This window comes from Mustela nigripes, chromosome 2 (genome assembly GCF_022355385.1).
Source record: "Mustela nigripes isolate SB6536 chromosome 2, MUSNIG.SB6536, whole genome shotgun sequence".
In the NCBI taxonomy this organism is placed as follows: domain Eukaryota; kingdom Metazoa; phylum Chordata; class Mammalia; order Carnivora; family Mustelidae; genus Mustela; species Mustela nigripes.
This window is the reverse complement of record NC_081558.1, coordinates 66971803-66992023: the sequence shown is the minus strand read 5'-3', so window position 1 is coordinate 66992023 and position 20221 is coordinate 66971803. Positions and strand designations below refer to the sequence as shown.

The window sequence follows — 20221 nt, the reverse complement described above, 5'->3', positions numbered from 1 at the left end:
AGTAGCAGTAATTCTGGAAAATTCAAACTTTAGTGCCAATGAGCCTTGGGAATAAAGGAGTAAATGCACATAAGTGCCCATCAAGGCAAAGTTAATGGGTCTTAACAGAAACTGAGCAGATCAACCACCTGCTTTCAGATGGACGGCTTTTCTGTGGAATCCTAGGGGGTCTGCCAAAGCAGGAATCCCCACACTCCGGGGCAGGGGAGCTCTAAGAATCCAATTCAATAATGAACAAAAGAATAATAGGTGGCTCAGTCAGTTAGAGACAGATAGGTAGCAGGGTGCTGAAGAAAAGCAACCTGCTGGTATTAGATTACAGTGTGGACTGAGACCACTTATGCTGTGGATTTGCTATTATTCTGGTGATTAAGGAATAGAATCGAAGCTCACTCTTACCATGGCAACAAGTAAGCTGCTAGCTCATTTTTATTAAATTGCTATTAATTCACTCATTTATTATTAAAGACCATTTATTTTATTTTAAAGATTTATTTATTTATTTGACAGACAGAAATCACAAGGAGGCAGAGAGGCAGGCAGAGAGAGAGGAGGAAGCAGGCTCCCCGCTGAGCAGAGAGCCTGATGCAGGGCTCGATCCCAGGACCCTGGGATCATGACCTGAGCCGAAGGCAGAGGCTTTAACCCACTGAGCCACCCAGGTGCCCCTATTAAGGACCATTTTAAAAGTTAAAAAAAAAAAAAAAAGATTGCAGGGGAAATTTCAGTTTACTCCATTCAGTGCAATTTCATAGCCTCCTCCACTTGAGGAGGCCAGTGCAATGAGTCTGATGTCCATGTCATTTAGAAAATTGTGCAAACAGCCATGACACAGAGACTTACTGAACACTCTTGATGGTTATAATTAAATAGACCTTGGACACTGTGATCTGACATTACTGGTTTCTCTTGGGTATAAATAGTAAAGGCTACAGAATGTAATAAATTCAGATGAACATTGTATAGCCAAATAGCAATTCTTTTTTAAAGATTTATTTATTTATTTTAGAGAGAGTGCATGCACATGAGCAGGGGGAGGGGTAGAGAGAGGAAAGACTGCCAAGCGACTCCATGCTGAGCACAGGGCCTGATGTAGGGCTCGACCCCAGGACCCTGAGATCATGACCCAAGCCAAAACCAAGAGCTGGATGCCCAACTGACTGAGCCACCCAGGTGCCCCCCAAATGGCATTTCTGTAATTAAAGTTCTCCATATCAATAGTTTCAGATCTGACATTTTATCCAAATGCATATAAAATGCAACATTCACCCCACCATAAAAGTTCAGAGGCAAAAAGTAGTACATCAAAGTCCCATTATTCGTTCGTTCCTTCAAATATAGGAGTTCTAACTCTGTGCCAGGCCCTATGTTGCCATGGTGGGTGAGTAAAAACACACTGGTGGAAATGAGGTCTTGAAAGACATAACTATTAGGCTGAAGTTAAGGTAAGTGCTCTCAGAGTACAGAGCAGTGGAATGTGACCTGAGGAAATGACCACTAAATTGACGTCTGAAGGATGAGGAGCCAAGAAGGAGAAAGAGTGTGAAGAGTGTGTTGTGTGTAGCACCCCAGGTAGCACGTGGAGAGTGACAAGTACTGTGCATGGGAAGAAAGGAAGATGCAGATGGACTTGCAGAGGTGGAGACCAGATCACAGTTGTGCAGGCCACGAAAAGGAATTTTATTTTGATCCTAAGGTCATCGGGAAGAGTTTTAAGGAGAATGAGATGTTTGTTTTTCAAAGAGACCATCATGTATTATTACATACCCACCAGAATGGCTAAAATGAAAAAGATGTTACTGGTGAGGATGTGGAGCAACTGGAACTCTCCTACATTGCAGCGTGATTTGTATATTCCTGACTGGAATGCATACATGTGTTCACCACAAGTCAGAATAATATTGGCTTTAATACCCTCAAACTGGAAACTACTCAAATAATCAGTAGTAGAAAGGATAACTAAATCATACTGTGCCCATTCCATACAGCAATGAGAATGAACAATGTTCATTTATATGTAGGAATATGGATAAACTTCACAAATATAATAGTGAAGACAGACACCAAAGAGGACACATAATTCCATTCATAGTTTATTTAGTTTATTATTATTTTTTTAAATTTTATTTGAGAGAAAGAGTGAGAGAAGAGCACAAGCAGTAGAGAGGCAGAGGGAGAAGCAGACTCTCCACTTAGCAGGGAACCCAATACAGGGCTCAATCCCAGAACCCCAGGGTCATGACCTGAAGACAGAAGCTTAACTGACTGAGCCTCCCAGGTACCCCTCACTCATAGTTTATAGATAATAAAGTACAAAACAAGGGCAAAACAAATCTAGGGTTAGAGTTGGAAGTCACTCCCCTTGTGATGGTGGTGGTGGGGGATGTTTCAGTGACCCGAAAGGAGCAGCAGAAAAGGGTTGTTTGGAGTCTGGTAAGGCAGATTCTTCAGTGTGTTGTGTGTAGCACCCCAGGTAGCACGTGGAGAGTGACAAGTACTGTGCACTGATATATACACCTATAATAACTGCTCTTATCTGCATTTATATTTTACTTCAGTAAAAAATTAAAACTGAAAGATAAACCACCCTGGAGTGCCTGGCTGGCTCAGTCGGAAAAGCATATGACTTGTGATCTTAGGATCATGAATTTGAGCCCCACATTGGGTGTAGAGATTACTGAAAAATTAATCAATTTATTATTTTTAAAAAAGGAAAAAAAAAGATAAGTCACTCTGACTGCCAGATTATTCAGAATGTAAATGTGGATGTAGTTGAGCAAATAGACTACTACAATCTTTGAGGCAAGGAAATGCCTGCCAATTTTGGACCTGATGAGTTCTGGTGGAGAAGACAAGTATACGGGTGTGAGGTATTTCTGCAAAGTGGAAAAAAAAAAATCAAGAAAGCCTGATAGTGGATACAAGAAATAAGCAGCTGAGTACAAATTAGAGGGAAGGGAACCTAGAAGGAAAAAGAAATTCTGTCAGACCTTGGAGCTTGAATGATTCCTCTTTGAGCAACATGGGAAATATTTCTTCTCATGAATCCAATCACAACATATGATTCTACATGAAATAGTACTTATGTAATCAATTACTGCTGTTCATTTGTTTTTAGCTTTGGAATTGTTTGTGGATAAAGCCAGGACGTTGTTTAAATTAAGAAACAGAATTTGAGGGGCAGCTGGGTGGTGCAGTCAGTTGGGTGTCCAGGGTCATGAGATCTAGCCCATGTCGGGCTCCGTGTTCAGTGTGGACTCTAACTGGGACTCTCTCCCACACCCTCTGTCCTTCTCTTTCTAAAATCAATAAATAAATTCCTAAAAAAACAAACCAGAATTTGGAAAGAACATCTAATTAAATTTTTTTAAAAATAGAAGTTAATTATTTACAATAAAGTATAACCAGAAACAAAGTGTATATGTATCGATATTACTTACATACACACATATATGAATATATACACACATATAACCATGCAGATTAGAGGAAGATGATGGAGATGGTGTCAGAGTACCAACTTCATTGTTTTAAAACAGGGAAATTGAGGAATCAAAACGTTAACAGTTGCATCTGGGACCAAGGAGACAGATGCTTTCATATTAATTGAAAAGCTTCTATATTGGCATAGGTAAGTGTTTATATAATTTAAAAAATGGTTTAATTTAAGGATAATCAGAGGGGCAAACATGTCAAACAAGCTTGACGTGTTCCGTGAGTTCCTAGGAAAATCTGCCAATATGGTTCACAGAGCAGAGGGACTTTTAGTTTATGCTAATAAAGAGTCAATAGTCAAAGCCATCTGCCACTCATTGTTTATATATTATCTCATTTATGCTTCACAGCCTCCCTACGGAGTAGGTATTATGATTGCCATTTTACAGACGAGGAAATCAAGACTCAAAGAAGTTGAAACTTGCCCATTAAAATAAGCTCAGGCTAGCCTTAATAAGCCTTTCCCCTCTCCTGCATTATTTTGCCTACCCCTGGTATCCTATGGATTTAAGGCTGTTTTTATTTCCTCATCTGTTTATGGCAGGTGTGTTAGGAGGAAAGGATACTTCAGAAAAACAAGTTTGCCACTGTTAGGCATTGTCTATCTACAGACTAATTAGGAGAGCCACATTCTGGAAGTGCTTATACTAGCATTCCAGAGAAGGCAGAAGTGGTGGTGGGGGAGGTGGCAAATATGCCCAGCAGGGAGTACAACTGCCTTTAAAGGCAAAACAGCAGTTGTCTTTTGCTGGGAGAAGGGCGGGTGGGGGGGAGAAAATCTCTCAATCTCACATAGAATTTCTCTAGAAGGAACAGACATTGGTCACAGAGATTATCCCTGAGGGGGCAGGTGGGGAAATAGGGTAACTGGGGGTTTTAAATGAGATAGGGGATTTTTCTCTTGTATTCTTGGCACTTAAAAAAATACCTTGAACTTTTTCTTTTGAATTTTATCAATTTTTTTTGCTTTAATTGATATGATCATTAATTTTTCTTCTGTAGCCTGTTAACATGGTGGATTACACTGATTCATTTTCAAATATTAAACTAGACTTGTGTCCCTGGAATAAACCCTGCTTGGTCAGGGTGTATAATTATTTTTATATATTGCTGAATTCTATTTGCTAATATTTTAAGGGCATTTGCTTCTATATTTATGAGGGATACTGTCTGTAGTTTTGTCTCTTGGTACTATTATTACCTAGGTTTTATATCAGGTTATTATTGGCCTCATATGAGTTGTGAAGTACTCTGTCACCTATTTTCTGTAAGAAATTGTGTAGTTGGCTTCAGTGTTTGATAGAACTCTTCAGTGAAACCATCTGGAGATTTCTGTTTTGGCAGTTTAAAAATTATAAATCAATTACTTTAGTACTAACAAGCTATTCAAATGATGTTTTATAATGAATGAGCTGTGCTGGTCTGTGCTTTTAAATGTGCTGGAAGTGGTCAAATGGATTTACGTGGAGGTGTTCCTAGTATTCCCTTATCATCCTTTAATGTCTTCACGGCTTGTGATGGTACAGGTCTCAGTCTGTTCCTGCTGCTGTAACAAAATGCTACAGAGAGGCTGGCTTATAAACCACAGAAATTTCTCTCTCACGGTTTGGAGGCTGGAAGTCCCAGATCATGGTGCAGGCAGATGTGATGTGATGGCTGGAGACGGCCCCCTTCCTGGTTTGCAGCCAATGCCTTCTCGCTGTACACTCCTCCAGGGGTGGATGCAGGGAAGGATCCATCTGGAGCCTCTTTTATAAGAGCATTTAACCCATTCATGAGGAAGTTCTGAACCTGGTCGCCTCCCCAAGATCCTAAGACCATCCTGTTGGGGGGTAGGATTCAACATATGAATTTTGGGGGGACACAAACATTCAGACCATAGCACCCCTGTTTCATTCTCATTACTGGTAATGTATCATTTCTTCATCAGTCTTGCTAGAGGTCTGTTTCAAAGAACAAGCTTTTGTTTTGCTGGTTTTTTCTATTGTTCTTCATTTTTTACTTTCATTGATTTCTATTATTATTTTTAGCACATTCTTTCTTTTCTTTATTTTGGATTTATTTTGTTCTTCTTTTTCTGGTTTCATCTGGGTGGGAGTTTAAGATTATCAAGACTTTCCTTATTTGTCTTCAAGTTTACTTATTTATCTCAAGTAATCTCTACACCCAGTGTGGGTGCTAGTATAAATTTGAACTCACAACCCTGAAATCAAGAGTCATGTGCTTTACCAACTGAGCAAAAAGACACCCCAACACTTTCTTTATTTTCAGTGTAATCATTTAATGCCATACATCTTCCTTTTAGCACTGCTTTAATGCATCCAACATATTTTGATATGTTCTATTTTAATTTTCATTTAGTTGAACTTTTAAAAAATTGTGCTTAGGGTGCTGTTTTCCAGAGTGGCTGTGACAGTTTGCATTCCCTTAACGGTATTAAGTTCTCTATAGTTGCTGAGTTTCTGTCTGGTTGTTCTATCACCTGTTGAGAGAAGAATACTGATGTGTCCAACTATAATTGTGATCTTCTGTTTCTATCAGTTTTTGCTTCACATAATTTGCAACTCTGTTGTTTGATGTATATACATTAAAAATGGCATTATCTTTTTTTTTTTTTTTTTTAAGATTTTATCTGTTTGAGAAGGAGAGAAAGAGAGAGCATGGTGGGGGTTAGGGATAAAGGAAGAGGGAGAAGTAGACTCCAGGGTGAGCAGGGAGCCTGACTCAGGGCTCGATCCCAGGACCCTGAGATCATGACCTGAGCCAAAGGCAGATGCTTAAATGACTGAGCCACCCCGGAACCCCATCATCTTGGTGGATTGACTCTTTTATCTCTATGTCATAACCTTCTCTCTCCCTGGTAATTCTCCTTGCTCTGAAGTTTCCTGAATCTAGTAATAATATAACCATTCCTGCTTTCTTTTGTTTATAAAGTTTCTTTTGGGAGCACCAGTGGCTCAGTCAGTTAAGAGTTTGCCTTTGGCCTGGGTCATGATGCTGGGGTTCTGAAATCAAGCCCCACAGACTCCCTGCCCAGTGGGGTGTCTGCTTCTCCCTCTCCCTTTGTCTCTCCCCACTGCTTGTGCTCTCTTGCATACACTCTCTCAAATAGATAAAATCTTAAAAAAAAAAAAAAGTTTCTTTTTTATATCTTTTTCTTTTACTTTAGCCAACCTATAGTATCACATTCAAAGTAAATTTCTTACAGCTTATACTTGGATCATGTTATTTTATCCATTCGGGCAGTATCTGCCTTTTAATTGGTATGTTAATTAAGACCATTTATATTGGGGCACCTGGGTGGCTCAGTCCATTAAGTGTCTGCCTTCGGCTCAGGTCATGATCCTGGAGTCCTGGGATCAAGTGCCACACCTAGCTCTCTGCTCAGTGGAGAGTCTGCTTCTCCCGGTCCGTCTGCCTGCTGCTCTGCCTAATTGTGCTCTATATCACTCTCAAATAAATAAATAAAATCTGTAAAAAAAAAAAAATCATTTATATTTAATGATATGCTTGGGCTTAAGTCTGACCCTCTACCCCCTATTCTTTCAGATCTTCATTTCTCTGCCTGCCCATGAGTCTCTGAAACATTTTTTGTAGATTTCCATTTTGATTTACCTATTTTTCCATTTTTATTTATCTATTGTATTTGAGTGTCTTTCTTTTGTAGACTTCTTAGTGGTTGCTCTAGGTATTATATTATGTAACCATAACTTATCACCACGTACTGGCATCAATATTTTATAGGTTGAGTTAAATATGAAAACTTTATCTCCCTTTTTAAAAATTTTCATTTTTAAATTAACATATAATGTATTATTTGTTTCAGGGGTACAGGTCTGTGATTCATCAGTCTTACACAATTCACAGCGCTCACCATGGCAATACCCTCCCCAATGTCCATCACACAGCCACCCCATTCCTCCCACCCCCTTCCACTCTATCAACCCTTAGTTTCTTTCCTGAGATTAAGAGTCTCTTATGGTTTGTCTTCCTCTCTGGTTTTGTCTTTTTTCATTTCCCCCTCCCTTCCCATATGATCCTCTGTTGTTTCTCAAATTCCTCATATCAGTGAGACCATATGATAACTATCTTTCTCTGATTGACTTATTTTGCTTAGCATAATAGCTTCTACTCCCAACTATGTTGTTGCAAATGGCAAGATTTCACTTTTTTGATGGCTACATAATATTCCACCGTGTGTGTGTGTGTGTGTGTGTGTGTGTGTGTGTGTGTATACATATACCACATCTTTATCCATTCACCAGTTGATGGACATCTAGGTTCTTTCCATAGTTTGGCTATTGTGGACATTGCTGCTATAAACATCTGGGTGCACATGTCCCCTCAGATCACAACATTTGTATCTTTGGGGCAAATACCCAGTAGCACAATTGCTGGGTCATAGGGTATCTCTATTTTCAATTTTTTGAGGAATCTCCTGTTTTCCAGAGTGGCTACACTAGCTTGCATTCCCACCAACAATGTAGGAGGGGTCCCCTTTCTCTTCATCCTCGCCAATATCTGTCAATTCCTGACTTGTTAATTTTAGCCATTCTAACTGGTGTGAGGTGGTATCTCATTGAGGTTTTGATTTGTCTTTCCCTGATGCCAACTGATGTGGAGCACTTTTTCATGTGTCTATTGGCCATCTGGATGTCTTCTTTGCAGAAATGTCTGCTCATGTCTTTTGCCCATTTCTTGATTGTATTATTTGTTCTTTGGGTGTAGAGCTTGATAAGTTCTTTATATATTTTGGATACTAGCCCTTTATCTGATAGGTTATTTGCAAATATCTTCTCTCATTCTATCAGTGTCTTTTGGTTTTGTTGACTGTTTCCTTTGCTGTGCAAAAGGTTTTGATCTTGATGAAGTCTCAATAGTTCATTTTTACACTTGTTTACTTTGCCTTTGGTGATATATCCAAGAAGAAATTGCTGTGGCTGAGGCTGAAAAGGTTGCCGCCTGTGTTTTCCTCAAGGATTTTGATGGATTCCTGTCTCACACTTAGGTCTTTCATCCATTTTGAGTTTACTTTTGTGTGTGGTATAAGGAAATGGTCCAGTTTCATTCTTCTGCATGTGGCTGTCTGATTTTCCCAACATCATTTGTGGAAGAGACTTTTTTCCACTGGACATTCTCTCCTGCTTTGTTGAAGACTAGTTGACCATAGAGTTGAGGGTCCATTTCTGGGCTCTCTGTTCCACTGATCTGTGTGTCTGTTTTTGTGCCAGTGCCATACTGTCTTGATGATTACAGCTTTGTAGTACAGCTTTAAGTCCGGAATTGTGATGACACCAGCTTTGGTTTTTCTTTTTTAACATTCCTCTGGCTACTTGGGGTCTTTTCTGGTTCCATACAAATTTTAGGATTATTTGTTCCACTTCTGTGAAAAAAGTTGATGGTATTTTTGACAGGGAGTGCATTAAATGTGTAGATTGCTTTAGGTAGCATATACATTTTCACAGTATTTGTTCTTCCAATCCATGAGCATGGAATGTTTTTCCATTTCTTTGTGTCTTCATCAATTTCATTCATGAGTATTCTATAGATTTCTGAGTACCGATTCTTTGCCTCTTTGGTTAGATTTTTCCTAGGTATCTTATGGTTTTGGGTGCAACTGTAAATGAGATTGACTCCTTAATTTCTCTTTCTTCTGTCTTGCTGTCGGTGTATAGAAATGCAACTGATTTATATCCTGCCACGTTACTGAATTCCTGTATGAGTTCTAGCAGTTTTGGGGTAGAGTCTTTTGGGTTTTCCACATATAGTATCATATCATCTGCAAACAGTGCAAGTTAAACTTTTTCTTTGCCAATTCCGATGCCTTTTATTACTTTTTGTTGTCTGATTACTGAGGCTAGGACTTCCAGTACTATCTTGAATAGCAGTGGTGATAGTGGACAGCCCTGCCGTGTTCCTCACCTTAGGGGAAAAGCTCTCAGTTTTTCCCCATTCAGAATGATATTTGTTGTGGGTTTTTCATAGATGACTTTTTTGATATTTAGGTATGTGCCCTCTTTCCCTACAATGTGAAGAGTTTTAATCAAGAACGGAAATGGTACTTTGTCAAATGCTTTTTCTGCATCTATTGAGAGTATCATATGGTTCTTGTTCTTTTTTTTATTAATGTGGTATACCATACTGATTTGCAGATAAAGAACCAATCTTGTAGCCCAGGAATAAGTCCTACTTGGTTGTGGTGAATAATCCTTTTTAATGTACTCTTGGATCCTTTAGCTAGTATTTTGGTGAGCATTTTTGCATCTGTGTTCATCAGGGATATTGGTCTATAATTCTCCTTTTTGATGGGGTTGTTGTCTGGTTTTGGGATCAAGATAATGCTGGCCTCACAAAATAAGTTTGGAAGTTTCCCTTCCATTTCTACTTTCTGCAACAGTTTCAGGAGAAAGGTATTAATTTTTCCTTAAATGTTTGGAAGAATTCCCCTGGGAAGCTGCCTGGCCCTGGGCTCTTGTTTGTTAGGAGATTTTTGATGACTGCTTCAATCTCCTTACTGGTTATGGGTCTGTTCAGGTTTTTTATTTCTTCCTGGTTCAGTTTTGGTAGTTTCTAGGTCTCTAGGAATGCATCCATTTCTTCCAGATTGTTTAATTTGTTGGCATATAGTTGCTCATAATATGTTCTTATAATTGTATTTCTTTGGTGTTGGTTGTGATCTCTCCTCTTTCATTCATGATTTTATTCGTTGGGGTCCTTTCTCTTTTCTTTTTGACAAGTTTGGGCAGGAGCTTATCAATCTCGTTAATTCTTTCAAAGAACCAGCTTCTATTTCATTGATTTGTTCTATTATTCTTTTGGTTCCTATTTCATTGATTTCTGCTCTAATTTGTATTATTTCTCTTCTTCTGCTGGGTTTAGCTTTATTTGCTGTTCTTTCTCCAGCTCCTTTAGGTGTGAGGTTCAGTTGTGTATTTGAGACCTTTCTTGTTTCTTAAGAAAAGTTTGTATTGCTGTCTACCTTCCTCTATGGACCACCTTTGCTGCATCCCATAGATTTTGAACTGTTGTGTTTTCATTTTCATTTTTTTCCATGAATTTTGAAAATTCTTTAATTGCCCGTTGACCCCTTCATTCTTTAGCCTCCATGTATTTGAGTTCTTTCCAACTTGCCTCTTGTGATTGAGTTCTAGCTTCAGAGCATTGTGTTCTGAAAATATGCAGGGAATGATCCTGATCTTTTGGTACTGGTTGAGACTTGATTTGTGACCCACAATGTGTTCTATTCTGGAGAATGTTCCATATTCTGGAGAATATTCCATGAGCACTAGAGAAGAATGTGTATTCTATTGCTTTGGGATGGAAACTTCTGAATATATCTGTGATCTCCATCTGGTCCACTGTGTCATTTAAAGCCCTTTTTTCCTTGCTGATCTTCCGCTTAGATGATCTCTCCATTTCAGTGAAGGGGTTGTTAACGTCCCCAGTATTATTGTCTTATTGTTGATATGGTTCTTTGATTGTTATTAATTGGCTGCTCCTCTGTTAGGGGCATATAAATATTTACAACTGTTAGATCTTCTTGTTGGATAGACCCTTTAAGTATTGGTATAGTGTCCTTCCTTACCTCTTATTATAGTCTTTGGCTTAAAATCTAATTTGCCTGATATAAGGATTGCCACCCCATTTTCTTTTTATGTTCATTAGCAAGGTAAATCATTTACCACCCCCTCACTTTAAATCTGGAGGTGTCTTTGGGTCTATAATGAGTCTCTTACAGACAGTATATCGATGAGTCTTGTTTTTTTTATCCAATCTGATGCCCTGTGTCTTTTGATTGGGGCGTTTATCCCATTTACATTCAAGGTAACTATTTAAAGATATGAATTTAGTCCCAATGTATTGCCTAGAAGGTTACTGCTACTGTATATTGTTCCTGTTCCTTTCTAGTCTATGTTACCTTTAGTCTCTCTCTTTGCTTAGAGAACTCCTTTCAATATTTCTTATAGGGCTGGTTTGGTGATGGCAAATTCTTTTCGTTTCTGTTTGCCCTGATTTACCTCCATTTAAAAAGTCCTTTCACCCATCCTCATTATATATATATATACATATATGTATATATATATATATATACACACACACATATATATATATATATTTTAAGTGAACTCTATGCCCAATGTGGGGCTTGCACTCACAACCCTAAGATCAAGAGTTGCACGCACCACTGAGTCAGCCAGGTACCCCTACAATATGCTGTCTTAATTACTTCCTCTATATACCCTGAGAACCATACCAATGTCATAATTTTTGCTTCATCAAATAAAACTTAGAAAACTCAGAGGAAAAATGTTTATTTATACATTTTTCCTGTTCTTTCCATTTTTCTTTCTTCCTAATGTCTTGGGATCTTTTTTTTTTTTCATTTCTATTTTTTCTTTAAAACTTCTAATTGTGGGAAAAACCACATAACTTAAAATTTATCATCTTTACCATTTTAAAGTATACAGTTCAATAGTGTTAATGTATCTTACATTATTGTGCAATGGATCTTCTGAACTTTTTCATTTTGCAAAATTGAAACTCTATACCCATTAAAAAGCACTCCCCATGTCCCTGCCTCTGGCCCCTTGCAACCACCATTTTGTTTCTATGAATTTGACTACTGTAATACCCTCATATAACTGTTATACAGTAATTTTTTTTTTTAGATTTTACTGTGCTAAAAGTACATGTGCTCTATCCTTCCAATACATTTTAAGTGTATGTTATTTTTGACTATAGGTACAATATTTTACAGAAGTTCTTTAGATCTTATTCATCTTACTCAACAAAAGCTTTACGCCAGTTGATAACTCCCCACACTCCCCAGTAACCACCTATCCAGACTTTGATTTTATAAATTTGACTATTTTAGATACTTCCTATAAATGGAATCATGCAGTACTTGTCTTTCTGTGCCTGGCTTATTTCACCTAGCATAATGTCTTGGTTCATCCATGTTGTCATATATTGCAGAATTTCCTTCTCTTTGAGGTTGAATGGTATTCCATGTACGGAATACATTTTATGTATCAGTTCATCTGAGGATGAACATTTAGGTTGTTTCCATATCTTAGCTGTTATGAATAGTGCTACAGTGAAAATGAGAGTGCTAATCTCCCTTCAAGGTGTTGATTTAAATTCTTGAAAACCTACTGACCATATACACATGGATTAATTTCTGGGCTCTTTATTCTGCTGCACTGGTCTACATGTGGTGTTTGTACCAGTACCATATTGTTGTGATTACAACACCTTCAAAATATAACTTGAAATTAGGAAGTGTGATGCCTCCAGCTTTGTTCCTTCTCAGGACTAGCTATTCAGAATCTTCTGTGGCTCCATATGAATTGTAGCATCACTCTATTTCTGTAAAAAATATTTTTGAAATTTTGATAGGTACTGCAATAAATCTGTAGATTGCTTTGGGTAGTATGGGCATTTTTAAAAAAAGATTTTATTTATTTATTTGACAGACAGAGTTCACAAGTGGGCAGAGAAGCAGACAGAGAGAGAGGAGGAAGCAGGCTCTCTGCTGAGCAGACAGCCCAATGTGGGGCTTGATCCCAGGACCCTGGGATCACGACTTGAGCCGAAGATAGAGGCTTTAACCCACTGAGCCACTCAGGCGCCCCAGTATGGGCATTTTAATAATATTAACACCTCTAATCCAGGAACATGGGATGTCCTTCCACTTATTTCACTTCTTTCATCAGTGTTTTGTGGTTTTCAGTATACAAGTCCTTCATCTCCTTAGTTAAGTTTATTCTTTTTTTTTTTTTTTTTAAGATTTTTATTTGTTTATTTGACAGATCACAAGTAGGCAGAGAGGCAAGCAGAGAGAGAGAGAGGAGGAAGCAGGCTCCCCACTGAGTAGAGAGCCCAATGTGGGGCTCGATTCCAGGACCCTGGGATCATGACCTGAGCCGAAGGCAGAGGCTTTAACCCACTGAGCCACCCAGGTGGCCCAGTTAAGTTTATTCTTAAGTATTTACTTTTTTAAAAAGATTTTTTATTTATTTGACAGAGAGAGAGTGTGTGCAAGCACAAGCAGGGTGAATGGCAGGTAGAGAGAGAGGGAGAAGCAGGCTCCCCACTGAGCAGAGAGCCTACCCTGGGGCTTAATCCTAGGACCATGGGGTCATGACCTGAGTGGAAGGCAGACACTAACTGAGCCACCCAGATGACTGTATTTTATTCTTTTTGATGTTACTGTAAACTGAATTTTTCCTAATCCCCTTTTTGAATAGTCCATTATTATTGTATAAAAATGCAACCAAATCTTGTATGTTAATTTTGTATCCTGCAACTTCAATGAATTTATTTACTAGTTCTTTAAGTTTTCAAAATGGACTCTTTGGGATTTTCTACTCTTAACAACCAAGTTGTTTGCAAACAAGGATAAATTTACTTCTCTCTTTCCAATGTGGATGTCTTTTATCTCTTTTTATTATCTAATCTGTCTGACTAGGACTTCTAGTACTATGTTAAATACAAATGGTGCAAGTGGGCACCCTTGTCTCATTCTTGATCTTCTTTTCCTAGTTTGTTGAGAGTTTTTATAATGCAAAGGTGTAGAATTTCATCAAATTTTTTTAAATAAAGATTTTTATTTATTTGACAGAGAGAGAGAGAGGTGGGACACAAGCAGGGGCAGTGGGAGAGGGAGAAGCAGACTTCCCGCTGAGTAGGGAACCCAATGTGGGGCTCGATCCCAGGACCCTGGGATCATGACCTGAACCAAAGGCAGACGCTTATCAACTGAGCTACCCAGACACCCCTCATCAAATGCTTTATATGCATCTGCTGAGATGATCTTGTGATTTTACCTTTTATTCCATTGATGTGCTGTTGGATTCAGTTTGCTGGTAAATTACTGAGCATGTACCCATCTATATTCATGAGGGGTACTGACCAATCATTTTCTTTCCTAGTGGTGTCTTTGTCTGGTTTTGGTACCAAAATAATGCTGGCCTATAAAATGAGTTTGGAAGTGTTCTTACCGTTTCAATTTTTTGGTAAAAATCTGAGAAGGGCTGGTACTAATTCCTCTTTAAATGTTTGGTAGAATTCACCAGAGAAGCTATCTGGTCCCAGACTTGTCTTCATTAGGGGGTTCTTGATGACTTTTTTAACCCCCATACTGGTTATGTGTCTGATTAGGATTCCCATTTTTCCATGATTTACTTTTACTAGGTTATATGTTTCTAGGAATTCATTCATTTGTTCTAGATTATTGTTTGTTGGCATATAACTGTTCATATTTGATTCATTTTACTGATGTCATAATTGTAATGTCTCTTCTTTTGTTTCTGAATTTACTTGTCTTTTCCTTTTTTCCATAGTTATTCTAAGGGTTTGTCAATTTTATTTGTTAAAAAAACTATTTCATTTTTTTCTATTTTCTATTTTTAAATTTATATCTGCTTTAATTTTTGTTATTTTCTTCTTTCTGCTAACTCCGGGCTTGGTTTGTTTCTTTCCAGCTCTAAAAGTTAAATTGTTTTAGGTCTAGCCATATAGCTGGGTCATGGTTTTTTATCCATTTGGCCCTTCTATGTCTTTTGATTGGGGGAATTTAATCCATTTACATTTAGAGTGATTATTGATAAGGAAGGACTTATTATTGCTATTTTTAAAGCTAAGGAAGTTCACTTATAGCAGAGATAGGAGGCTGACATGATAGCACTCAGACTTGTTTTTCCTTACCCCCCCTTTCTTCCATTTCTACTAGGCTGTTAGGGGTCTCCTAGGATTCAGAAGTGTGTTTGTATGAGGGTGTGTGTCCCATATTCTGGGCAGTGCTCCCCTCCAAAAGCCAGGGACTTAATGGAATTCAAATTGAAATGTTAAAAAGAAAAAAATTCAAGCCACTTATCTGTTAAAATTAGGATAGGCCATGCCCTGAGTAATCCAGACATTCTCCTCTTCTCCAGGGCCCAGAATCTTCCCCTGAGATCTGTTTCAACATCAAGAATTCTTTCCATCCTCCTTTCCTCCCTGAGTTTGGTGGTGTGAAACTGAAGAAGCTGGTCATGCTGCCATGACAAGGTTGCTTGATACTATGGGTAGAGCAAACTTGGGGAGGTTTAGGATTCCTGAGTGCAGGAAACTTCTTCCAAAACAGCAGCTTCTCATGGTGGGGTTCTAGTATGGCCAGGGAACTGCTGGCAGTCTCCTGAAAAGGGCTGCAATCCTTGGGATCTGAAGCACCACAGTTGTAGGGATCACCCTCATTACTCACACAACAATTTCTGTGTCTGACTTTTTCAGATTTGGGCTGGCTTGTTTACACCCCACTTTATCCCCAAAGAGGACTGGAAGTGGCTTCTCTGGCTAAGCCTTCTGCAAGGTGCTACTGGTAAAGAGGGAAGATCCCATCTCTGTCTTTTGGGTATTGACAGTCTAAATTCCAATCCTAGACTACCCCTAAATTCCCACTTGGCTATTAGTGCAAGCACTAAAAAAATCAAGGCATAGAGATATGACTAAAAACACCAACAGACAAATTAAAATGCAGTTAAAATGAATATTTAGTTAACTCAAAAAGAAGGTGGGAAAGAAGGAGCAGAGAACGGAAAACAAAAAGGAGAAAACACCCAATTGTATCAATATTACATTAAATACAAATGACTAAACATTTTGATTAAAAGAGAGTTTATCAGACTGCATAAAAGATAGCCTTTATATATAAAAACATAAATAAGTTGAAGAAAAATGATATGTATGCAAAAATAAGCATAAAAAGACTAATATTAACACCAGATAAAGTAGACTTCAAGACAAAGAGTTTTATCAGTGATAAAGAAGAACGTTTAATAATGAGAAAAATGTCAATTCTTCAGGAAGATATAACAGTCATAAATTTGTATGCACCCAAATCAGAGGACAAGATGTAAGTGAGGATAAACTTAAAAGTCTTAGCTATGGGAGGCTACTGTAAACTGGATATGGGGTTTAGTCTCAGCAGCTGGTACAGGATTTGTAGGTCCCCATGTGAGCATGGAATTGTTCTGCTTATAAAATTCTAGAAGTAGTCAAAAGAATCTAGTGAATCTCAACATTCTAAGCTGAGAAAATTAGAAGAAATGAATAAAGCAGGGTCTCCAATTTGGGAACAAAATATGGGCCAGGCTGCTCTTTCAGGTGTGCCACAGAACACTGGCCCTTCAGACTGTATGCCCCCATCTCAGCTTTTCATGTCACCTTGGTAAGGCTCACAGAGACAGTTGAGAGGAGCAGGTCTATTCTCCTTAGCAGGGGCTATGAGGCTTTGGTCCTGCTTCCCATTCAGCCTCATCTGCTCTCCTCCCTCACTCTGAAACCCAGCCATGGCTTCTGTCAATCTAAGAATATGTGCTGTTTCCTCCATTAAAAAATGCCATTGAGCCCTTCTCTACTGCACTCTTGTTCCTACTTCAAGAATGGCTCAGCAGCTGACAGTTAAACAGAATGGCAGCTGAGCTAATTGAAGAAGGAAAATCTTGAGGATCAAGGAAATGAGTTAATAATTGACCACACAATTTAGGCTGAGTGGGAAAGGGGAAGAGACATCAAATGGAGATTGACAATGAAAAGATGGTGAGTTCAAAGGGACCCATTTAGGTTCAGTCTTGGTTGCAATTCAGTGACAGATGGAGTAACTGGGAAAGACAGGAGATGCTGGTCAGACTGTGGGGGTGACACTGAAAAATGAACATACATTCTACTTCACATTGTTATTTTCCAAGGTGTTCAATGTTTCATTTTAAAATGGATGAAATATTCATCTAAATGTTACCAAGTCTTGAGTCCCTATTTTTCCTCTTGTGTCCCAGTTGAGTAGTGGTTTGATAACAAAATTGTCTCATATCATCAAGAGTAGCTTTCTACCAGTTAGATAACCTGTATACTTGTCATTCTGAAAGGACAGTGACTGACTAGACACCTGATGGCCTAGGCTCCTTACACAATATCACTGAGTTTTGATAAATCATGATGAAAGATAAAACTCTCTAGCAATGAAGACAGTCATGGGGATTTCCTTTTGGGCTATATTCCTTATTCTTTAATATCATAAACTGCTAAAATTCTTCTTGGATAGCTTCCAGGACAAATGAGTTGCATAATAAGTTTTTTTTTTTTTGCATAATAAGATTTTTAAAAGCTCACCAAAATTGGCTCTGGTATTGAAAAGGAAACCAGGAAACAAAGCAAGCTTCAGAATCAGCAGAACCTGCTGAAGATACATCCTACAAGTTTAAAACTGGCATACCGAAAAGGATCCTTGTTTAGATTTTATCATTGTAACATGCTAAGTTTCACTCTCTCTGACACAGCTGACACAGTGGACATGAACATAGTAGTAAGGACATGGGTCTCTATTATAGGTTCATATCCTAAGATGAAACCAATAACATTTAGATAACCTGCCTCCCAACTTAGCCCAACTAATAGATCTTTGAAACCAGGAATGATGATACCTTTACAAAAAAGGAAAACCACACAGATTCTTGCTGTGGAGGGAGAGTTCTTTCATCCCTAAGCGGTGAAGAATGTCAGGAAAAGCTCAGACTCACCAGGGCTTGCAGTTTAGGACAGTGGACAGAGAGCTGGATGAGTGTGCTGTCGGTGATCTGGAGGGAAACAAGCTGTGTCAATGTGGCTTCCACACCAGAACTTAATACCTAAGTTTGGTTTCTCCTGAACATAAGAATCAAAAGGTGTAAAACAATTAAAAACTCATCTCAAACACATTCAGGCTGGGAGCCCTTCTCTTCCCAACAACCTCAAATCTTGTAGACACAAAGCCGTTCTTGGTCTCTCCTCTGGTGCCCCAAGGGGGCCCAGGGACAGGGGACAAAGAAGGAGTAGGTAAAGGGGGTCCCCAGGATTCTCCTCTGTAGTCACCTCAACACTGGACATGCAAACTTATTTCTCCCTTCAGTTCTGTGGAAGGTTTTTTGTTTTGTTTTTTAATATTTGGCAAAAACTGGAGCTACCCTGAACTTCTCAGCTATAGCTCTGATGGCTGAGAAGAGCCCAAAGTTCATGCATCCCACTACCCTAGCCCTTATGGGGGTCCCAATTCCTGACATGCTGGGATGAGGAGGGTCCAGACAACAGTCATCTGGGGTCTCTGGCTATGCCTGGTTGTCTCTCAGGTCTGAGGGGCAGCCCTGTAGGACTTGTCAGGAGTCTGCTTACCAGGATGCATTCTTCAAGATCCATCTTCTCCAGGTCATGGCAATTCTGGAAAAGTCCATAAGACACCCCCCCCACCACCACCATGTGGTCAGTGGTCAGGGCAACATGGCTGGCTTGCTGTATCCCTCTGAGTACTGGCCCAGTATCCTTGTTCTCTTCCCTTTAGGAGTATGTTCCTAAAGTGACCCAGTGGGCCAGCACTTCTGAGCAGGTGCTTTTTGAATCACATTCCCTTTGGCAATGGGAATGTGGCCATCCTGGGCTACAATCCTTCTCTCACCTGGAAAGGTAGTGGCCCCCACCTTCCCAGTGGCTATGGATATCATCCTGTAAATTTTAACCATAGAACAGGCTTGGGAAAGCATGGGGGTGGGGTGCTCAGGCACAGTTTGGGCAGGTGAAGGTTAGGGTAGAGGAAGAGTATCACCATCCCCAGAAGGTCATGGGTTCCCAGCTGTAGAAAAGACGAACCCCCATGATGGTCAGCATCTGCTGGGTGATGTGGAAGAAGGAGCAGAGGCAGATAACAGCTCAGTTGGGGAAGCTACTGAGAGACTGAGTCAGGGTTTGAATGAGGAAGGGCATGTCCCGCCAGGGAGGAAATTCCTCTTGTTGTGCCTGACCAAATGAGAGTGAGGTTTAGACCTGCTCCAGAACCCCCTACAGGACCACCTTAGCATTCTGGGGAAAATGGGAAAACGTATCCTGAGGACCCTAGACTACTTGGTACCTGTCCTTTCTAAAGGTATACAATTTTTGCACACTTTAAAACCACAGCAAGTTATTTTGAAATAAGAGAGGTAAATTATAGTTTGGTTTTGTTTTTTGAAACCTCTGGCTTACCCGAGCTAAAAGTGTAAAGCCTGCATCAGTCAAATGGGAACATCGGGCAGCCTCCAAAATCCTGGGATACAGAGTGCGTGGGAGGAAAAGGCAGTGACTGGTTAACAATAGAAATACACACTTTATGAAGGACACTCTTGAGGTTATTCTGCATTCTGACACACCTCTGCTTCTGGAATAGTCCTGAGTAAATGCAAATGCTGTCCCACAGGACAGATGAGGGGAAGAAGACTTAGGGGAAAGTGTAACCTGCCCTAAGTCCCACAGTTCTAGCCCAAATTCAGGGAGAAAACCCAGGAATCTTCCCACAATTCCAGGACATTGCTACTGCTGCTATTTTCAAATAATATTATTCCAATATTTGTTGGCTCTTAAACACAATTAAAATGAGCTTTTACTTAACAAAACGATCTTTATATATATTGTATTTAAAGTGAAATTCCCAGTTACCCTAAAAGGAATTTTAAAAATTTGTAGCCAATGAAAAATGTGAGTTAATTCTCAATGCCCATGCTTAGTAGGGATGGAGAAATAACATTTTAAAGTTAAATACGCCCCTGTAGCAGTAGTTTTGACCACCTTTCTGACCAGTTTTGATCACTCACATTCCTTCTACTACTCAGAAATATCAAAATTGTCTAGAATCATCCCCAATGAAACAGTAAGAAAAATGGGCAAAGGACAGCAATAGATAATC

The 20221-nt window shown here is 39.2% G+C and overlaps 1 protein-coding gene across 3 annotated transcripts in view; it reads right to left on the bottom strand.

Annotated features, from left to right (window-relative positions):
- The window catches only part of FBXL2 (F-box and leucine rich repeat protein 2), a 149554-nt gene that overhangs the window by 11541 nt on the left and 117792 nt on the right, over positions 1–20221 (bottom strand). For 2 of the 3 annotated variants that reach the window (XM_059390637.1, XM_059390638.1), the window contains 3 exons: positions 19525–19585; positions 18682–18726; positions 18054–18110 (listed from right to left, as the gene is read on the bottom strand). In XM_059390637.1, the coding sequence (XP_059246620.1) occupies positions 18054–18110; positions 18682–18726; positions 19525–19585 (163 nt within the window). Of the gene's footprint in view, positions 1–5098; positions 5318–18053; positions 18111–18681; positions 18727–19524; positions 19586–20221 lie in introns of all 3 variants that reach the window. The other variant, XM_059390636.1, reaches the window with a different exon arrangement.